At 44.6% G+C, this 8,117-nt stretch overlaps 1 protein-coding gene across 2 annotated transcripts in view; it reads left to right on the forward strand.

The window, feature by feature from the left end:
- The window catches only part of SMYD1 (SET and MYND domain containing 1), a 37,689-nt gene that overhangs the window by 19,699 nt on the left and 9,873 nt on the right, over positions 1-8,117 (forward strand). Inside the window, exons 4-8 of one of the 2 annotated variants that reach the window (XM_044660432.1) lie at positions 84-214; positions 1,908-1,946; positions 5,417-5,606; positions 7,142-7,234; positions 7,472-7,635. In XM_044660432.1, coding sequence (XP_044516367.1) covers positions 84-214; positions 1,908-1,946; positions 5,417-5,606; positions 7,142-7,234; positions 7,472-7,635 — 617 coding nt within the window. The remainder of the gene's footprint in view (positions 1-83; positions 215-1,907; positions 1,947-5,416; positions 5,607-7,141; positions 7,235-7,471; positions 7,636-8,117) is intronic. The other variant, XM_044660433.1, reaches the window with a different exon arrangement.

Genomic DNA, 8,117 nt, shown 5'->3' on the forward strand with positions numbered 1-8,117 from the left:
TTCCTTAATGCCCATCATTCCCTGTATAGTTCTCTCTAGCATTCTGTGATTGATGAACTATTTTCTTTCCTCTTATTGGGCAGATCAACTGCAATGCCTTCACTCTCAGTGACCAGAGGGGCCTCCAGGCTGTGGGAGTGGGAATCTTCCCCAACCTTTGCCTGGTGAACCATGACTGCTGGCCCAACTGCACCGTCATATTCAACAATGGCAAGTGAGTAGGTCTTTGTCTGGGGTGGGTGGCGGGGGTAGGGTGGCACCTGCCAGGATGCCTCCTGCAGTTGGTTTTAAAAATCTAAGAGCAAATTCTTAAAGGTCAACCAGAAACTTCAAAAGATGACAGGAACTGAATTGTAGGACTGAGGAGAACAGGGGAATATTAGAGAATTTTAGGACCTCTTTTTCTAGAGAAAAAAAAGGGCTCTTTCTGGGGCTAACATATTTCCTGAAGCTATCTATATGCATTTAATAATGTTCAGTGTACTAGGTCTGTTTTCAAATCTAGAGTTCAGGGTTGTTTGACTAACTTATAGATCATAGAAGAAAGGGAATCTCATTTAATAAGAAAAGAATTGACAAGAAGATGAGGCTGTGGCAGGCCGAGGCAAGTCAGGGAGAAGGACAAAGTCGATTCTTTGCTAGGGCAGAAGTAAAGAAATGAATATCATTACTTCTGTTGCCTCTGGGTAATAGTAATCATGCCAACTCCAACTTCCTCTCTTCTACTGAAGAGACACCTTCCAATTAATTACTGGGCAGGTTTCCCTCCTGCCAGCTACTCCAAGCTACCAAATTCCTAAAAATTACAAATATCTAAGAGAGATGATGTCTGTGACTTGATGTCATGAAAAATCTGATTATTAGAGTGATCATTCCTTTCTTCTTATCTTTTAAGAAGGGATCCTTCCATTCAGTGATGGGATGCATATATCTCTACTCTTTTTATTTCCTTTTAAACAAACACTTTGTTTGGAAGGGTTGTGAGAGTGGTTTCAGTTTTTGCTGCTACTAAGTCGCCATCTTGGCTCTGCCCCTTCTTTTAAACACTTAAGAAACTCACTCATGATTATGAGATCAGAATTAAGAACCAAATAAAAATTCTCATCCATCATCACCCCTTTCCCCTTTTGTTGTCCCTTTGCATAGGAAAGCAGCATTCCCTGCCCCAAATCTTCTCCAAACAATTATCCACCAGGGCAGATACTTGCCACCTGGAGTTCACCATAATGGCAGATTGAAATACAGCAACCATGGAGTTCTTCTAGGCTCCATAGCCCTTGTTGGTGATAATTCCAAGCTCAGGATACTCACTAAAATAAATAAAAACTCAACAAAAACCTGGATTTCCCTTCCTACGGCCTGCCCTTGTTATTCCCATTCCAACGAGTGAAAACTCTTCTTTCCATTAATTGACTTCAGTATCTGCCATTCATCATTTCAGGGCTGTTTGCTTCCATCCTAGTTTCTCAGACATGAGTTGGAGGGAAACATGTATGAATGCAGGAAAGTTGATAGCCACTGCCTGGGGAATGCTTTTCTCATGCCTAGAGGTGCCTCTGAGTTCCCCATCCCAAGTATGAATGCTACCCAAAACATGTTCCAAAGGACTGTCAGCTTGCATCTTTTAGATGCTACCCAAATTAAATCTTGCTTATGACTGACCCCAAGGGGACATTATTTGGACTCTCAGATCCCCAACGAACCTAAGTAGACAAATATTGTAAAAATGACCCTACATCATTTGGGAAGGAGGGGCAATGGGAGAACTTGGTGATCATGGGAGCCTGGCTGGAATGATTTAGATCCCATTCACGCATGCTAACCAAGGTGTAGCCAACCAATTTGAGCATTTTTGTTTCTGGTGGGGTTGCTCTTATGTCACCTGCACTGTCTGTTTTGTCTTTCAGTCATGAGGCTGTGAAATCTATGTTTCACACACAGATGAGGTGGGTCAGTCTTGTCTAAGCATATACCTGTTTCTCTGACCCTCCCTTCACTTGCTTGGTTTGCTCGTGGGCCAGTCCTTTTCCAAGGTCCCAGGCTGGCCGTGTGTTCAAGTTCACCATTCCCTTTTCCTCTGCCCCAAAATCCTGCTCACCCCAAAGCCTCACCTTTGGCTGCTATAATTTGTATGCAATTAAAAAAGAAATAATAGAGTTCTTCATTCCATCAATCACTGTAGTATCTTCCCTGTCCTTTGGCTCCTTTCTCCTCCATCTCCTTTTCTACTTCTCTCTGTCCTTTGACTGACAAGCATGGAATCTTTTCAGGTCTATAAAATTTAGTTAAAAAACAACAACAAAAATAACTTGAGTATTCCCCTAAATCATGGGTTCTTAAACTTCTTTTGTATCATGGACCCCTTTGGCAGCCTGTGAAGCTCATGGACTCCTGTTCAGGATGGTTTAAAATGTACAATTACAAAGAAAACAATGATATTAAAATATAATTATCAAAATATTTTTTAAAAAAGTTAACAGATCTCCTGAAATCTATCCACCAACCCCTTGGGGGTTCATGGACATCAGATTAAGAACCCTTTCCCTAAACCCTCCTTACCCTAAAATGAGGATTGATTATTTTACTGACATACTAAAATGTGTGTTCTCTGACACCTCCAATTTTCCACTCAGTAAAATAGCTCAGAGATGAGTTTTGGTGATGGAAATGAAGTTTGGTTTTTCTCTAGAATCCCCTTGCTGATAGAGGACAATTGGGATCTAATGAGTTTGGGTTGGCACTTCCCTTTAGAAGCTTGCCTTCCATTTAATGTAAGAGAAAGTATGCTGATCCCGGACCAAAAGGAACCTGGATTTGTCCCTTTTCTGACATTACCTCTGTGACCTTGGCAGTGAGTAGAGATAAAACAGTTGAACTTCTGAACCTAGCATACCACTGAGTTTTGGGTTAAATCAAGACAAATTATAGTAGTAATAGTAATAGCTAGTGTTTATATGGTACTTTGAGGTTGACAAAGCATTTATAAATGTTATCTCATTCATCTTCAACAACAGCCCAGGGAGGTAGTTGCTATGATTATTCCTATTTTATAGATGAGGCAACTGAGGCAAATAGAAGTTAAGTGACTTTCCCAGGGTCACCCAACTAATAAGTGTCTGTAGCAGGATTTGAACTCCAGTCTTACTGATTCCAGCTCCAGTGTTATAACCATTTTGACACCTAGCTGCAAAAGGTTTTGACTTTTGTTGGACAGAAAGACTCTTGACTGATACTCTTTAGCCAAATATTTGAACCACTATTGATGGATAGAAATCAGCTCTTTCCCATATTCTCTACCATTTCTTTTAAGAGCAATATGGAAGGAAGCAATGGGTTAATCAGCCCAATGAGGGGAAAGGCATTTAACTGACTCCAATTTGGGTAATCTTTTTATCCCTAATAAAAGGTTGCTGTATGTGCCACCAAGTGGAAGCTGTTCTAAATGAGCAACTGCTTGATTTAGGTCAAGAGTTTCCCATCATGCACCTGGATTAGCTGTTCAATTGGAAACCTGGGCTCATGTTTCAGAGATACACTCTATGGTTATGTTATTGTTCTTTGCCTTTCTTTTTCTAAACCCTTACATTCCATCTTAGAATCAACACTGTGTATTGGTTCCAAGGCTGAAGAGCATGAAGGGCTAAGCATTTGGGGTTAAGTGACTTGTCCAGGGTCCCACAGTTAGGAAGTGTCTGAGATCAGATTTGAACTCATGACCTCCTGCCTCTAGGCCCGTTTCTCAATACCCTGAGTCATCTAGCTGCCCCCCTGTTCTTTGCCATTTGATAGGGTCAGGGTAATGACAGTGTAATGTCACTGGTGTAAAGAACTCTCAGATGAGGAAATTCCTTCCAACAATGAAGGTTGGCACCTTCTCTTCAAAACGGAGTCTTAGAGGGTTGTCTAGAGAATTAGGATGTTAAATGACTTGCCCAAGGTCACAGAGCCTATTTATGTCAGAGGTGGGATTTGAACTCAAGTCTTCTTGGTTTGATGGATGAGCTCTCTAACCATTTCACCATGTTGATTTATTTATTTTTTAAAAGCCTTCTTCCCTAAATTTTTACTCTCCTTTCCCTCTCTTGTCAATGTCCTGATTCATCAATCGAGGTATTTGGATGCCAAAGAAGCACAGGACCAATTCATCCGAATCAAGTGTCTTCATCCTGATTTCTTTTAGGCTTCAGTTCTATGGGCCAGTGCTGACTTGCATGACTAAATTCCATGGGCTGTTCCTCATGATGATTGGCTAAGCTGGATGTCAGTTATAGAATGAGCTTTGCTTTGACTACGGGCCATCTACCATGCTAAAAGATGGCACCATAGTTAAATGGAGGGTAGTAAAGTCCAGATAAGCTATGTCCATTGAAGGGGGAATCTGTGTTCCATTACCAGTAAGGCATGTATGTTATAGAGCATCATAAAAGCAAATAATGCACTCTAAAGGAAGGAAGTCAACTTTTGATCATCCATGTTGGATTATTTTGGTCCAACTGGAGCCCCAGATGATTGGAAAATTAGAACTAAGTCAAGAATGGAGGTTAAGTCTGGGACTAGGTCAAAAATGGGGTCAAAGCATGAGTCAATCAGAGCTTTTCTGCAACAAAATGGAAGTGATTTTTGTATCATCTGCTACTGGAAATTATCTCAGCCTCTACTCCTTTTCATTGGTCTGGACAATCAAGAGTGGACTATATACTCTTTCCCCACTCAGAGGTGTCAGTGAAAAACCAAAAAGAAGTCCTATCTGCCCTCATGACCACACCAACCATTTTTTCCTTCTTTTTTGGCCTGATCGCAAAGCAATAAAGTGATTCGTCTTCCTATGCAACTGATTAGGTTATTATGACAATGAAAAAATTAAAATCGCCATTGGTTCAGTTCATAAACATGGCCTTTATATCTTGGCTCGTTTCCATTTCAAATGAGTACCTTTGTAAAAAGCCTCTATTGTATTTTGCCTGTATGGAATGGGGAGGCACATTCTTGTTTAGTTGGGTGGAAAATCAATTTTTCTGAGGTTGTAAGTGAGTAGGTCCAATCCCTGAACCATCTGATCATCAGGAATTCCTGAACTTGGAACCACAAGTTTGGAACCATAGCTAGTCATTTTTTGGTGTCCAGAGCAAGCAATACAATAAAGCATCCTTCAATGAACTTTGCGATTTATGATGGGAACATAAATTTGAGTAGGAGGTGGAATTAATTATCATAGTGCTTCCTAGAGTTGATATTTCTTTTAAATTTCACTACCCTAAGACAAAGCTCCAGTTGTCCTGCCTTAGATACACCCCTACAGAGTCAGCTAGTCAGCCAGGAATCATTATTAAATAAATACATTAAATTAAATTATGTGTCAGGCACCATACAGAACTAGTTCAATTTGAGCTTCATCTTACCTCTTGTCCCCATCCAGAATCGAGCTCCGAGCCCTGGGGAAGATCTCTGAAGGAGAGGAGTTGACTGTATCCTATGTGGACTTCCTCAACATTAGCCAAGAACGAAAGAAGCAGCTAAAGAAACAGTATTACTTTGACTGCACGTGTGAGCACTGTGAGAAGGGAATCAAAGATGATCTCTTCCTGGCTGTGAAAGAGGACCCTAAGGTAGAGGTTTTAGTAACCTCTGAGGACTCCACAGACTATTCTCTAGGAATCCGGCCAAGGGAGTGGAGCTGATCTGGGTTGTTAGAGGGAATCCCTGTGCTAGTGAAATCATTCCTAGGTCCAGTCCTCACCCCAAAGGAGACACTCGACTCTCAATAACCATAGAACAAGAGCTGTCAAATCTCCTAGAGTCAGCCAAGGGTGATGTTCTCAACCTTCATTACTTTTTTTTTTCCTTTAAACCCTCACCTTTTTTTTTAAACCCTTATTCTGTGTATTGGCTCCTAGGTGGAAGAGTGGTAAGGGTGGGCAATGGGGGTCAAGTGACTTGCCCAGGGTCACACAGCTGGGAAGTGTCTGAGGCCAGATTTGAACCTAGGACCTCCCGTCTCTAGGCTTGACTCTCAATCTACTGAGCTACCCAGCTGCCCCCCACATTTTCTCTTAGAATCAATACTGTGTATGAGTTCCAATGTAGAAAAGCAGAAGGGCCAGGAAATGGGGATTAAGTGACTTGCCCAGGGTCACCCAGCTAAGAAGTATCTGAGGTCAGATTTGAACCCAGGACCCCCCATTTCCAGGCCTATCTACTAAGCCACCTACCTGCTCTCCATCCATTATCTCTTAAAGTCTTTTCACGTTCATGTTTCTTGTTTCCTTGGCACTCTATCTATAAGCCTTGGCCACTCCTTTTGTCCACCATCTTTCCCAACATCAAGATCTTCCCAATTCCGAGGGTTTTTTGCAGTGCTGCTCCTGAGACTTACTCCAGCCAGGGACTCTTCCCTTCAGGAGCCAGACCCTCTGTCCTTGCCTCCTTTAAAACTGATCACCCCTGTATTCCATTACTCCCAAGACCCCTTAGATGATTGGGAATCCATTTACAGGAAGGAGTTAGTGTCCAATGCAGGAGCTCCTGGCCTCCCAGGACTAGTGGGAGAATCTCAAGACATCTGGCAGAGTGTGTGGGAATGGGGGTACATCTATGTGGACCAAAGGGGACCTCCTGAGGACCCTCAGAACTACATTAGATGGGAAGGAAGTTCCCGACACTATCTGGGACTCAATACCTTCTCCTCACTCTCATTTCTGTCTCTGATCTGGGTTACTGTTGGATTCCTCTGTTGGACTTCCTTCTCCCTGATCCCAAGGCTGGGAAAGGAAAAACATTTTAGACATTTCTTCTGTGCTAATGTCTAGGGATATGACTATCAGCCCGTCTCTGCCCTTAATGAACTTACATTCTAATATGGGGAGACCCCCGCCCCAGGAGTGCAGAGAGGGATCGTTCGATGGCAAGCCCAGGTCTAGGGACAATGTGGGCAGAGATGTGGCTGCCCCAGTGATAGGGCTCGGGGGCTTCGGCAGTGGGGAGGACAGTGTGGGAGCCCCATCCTCTCTGCCCGGTGCCTGACCCTCGTGCCCCTCTGGGAGGGAGGGAGAAGGGCGCCCACAGCGTCCTAGTGGGGCAACTGCAGGGCCGCGGCCCCTTTCCACCCCCGAGCCTACCCTTCAGATGTTTGCTTTCTCTCCAGCCCTCCCAGGATGTGGTGAAGGAGGTGACGCAGTTCTCCAAGGAGACCCTGGAGAAGATCGACAAGGCTCGCTCGGAGGGCTTGTACCACGAGGTGAGGCTTGACTTTCCCAGGACGGATGGGGGGTGGGGGGGAATGGGAGTGGGGTGGGCGTGCCCTCAGGGTCAGCTCAGGCTGGGGGTCAGGGTCCGAGCAGAAGCCCGGTATTGTTGAGCTCAGGGCAGCTCCGCCGTGGGTACCAGCCGCACCAGCAGGAAGGGGGTGGGCGAGGGAGGGGAGGGGAGGCTTCCTCTCGTGTCCGCCGCTGATGGGCTCCGTGTGTCTCCTCAGGTGGTGAAGTTATGTAGAGAGTGTCTGCAGAAGCAGGAGCCCGTGCTGGCGGACACCAACATCCACGTGCTGCGCATCCTCAGCATCGCCTCCGAAGTGCTGTCCTACCTGCAGAGCTTCCAGGAGGCTTCCGACTACGCCAAGAGGATGGTCGATGGCTACATGTAGGCAGAAAGGGCGGCCCCTTCCTTTCCCTTTGTTCTCCCCTTGCCTCCCCCTTCATCCCTTCCCTTCCCTCTTCCCCCTAATGTCTCTGTCTCTGTCTCTGTCTCTGTCTCTGTCTCTGTCTCTGTCTGTCTGTCTGTCTGTCTGTCTGTCTCTCTGAATCTCTCTCTCTCTCTCTAACCCTTTCTCCCTCTTTCTCCCCATCTCTTTCTTCCCTACCAAGTGTCTTGATGTCTTTTAACATCAGTCTTTTCCGATATATCCTTTCCTTCACCCTTCCTATGAGTCTCCCTGGAACCTTTCCTTAGAGATAAAGCCTCAATCTGTGATTTCATAGGGAATGATAAGGAAACTCCTTTTATAAAAAGTTGTCCTCTAGCAGAGGAAGCATCAAACCCTAGGCCTGTGGCCCACCTCTCTCTCTCTCTCTCTCTCTCTCTCTCTCTCTCTCTCTCTCTCTCTCTCTCTCTCTCTCCCCCTC

This window comes from Gracilinanus agilis, chromosome 2 (genome assembly GCF_016433145.1).
Source record: "Gracilinanus agilis isolate LMUSP501 chromosome 2, AgileGrace, whole genome shotgun sequence".
Taxonomy (NCBI): Eukaryota; Metazoa; Chordata; class Mammalia; order Didelphimorphia; family Didelphidae; genus Gracilinanus; species Gracilinanus agilis.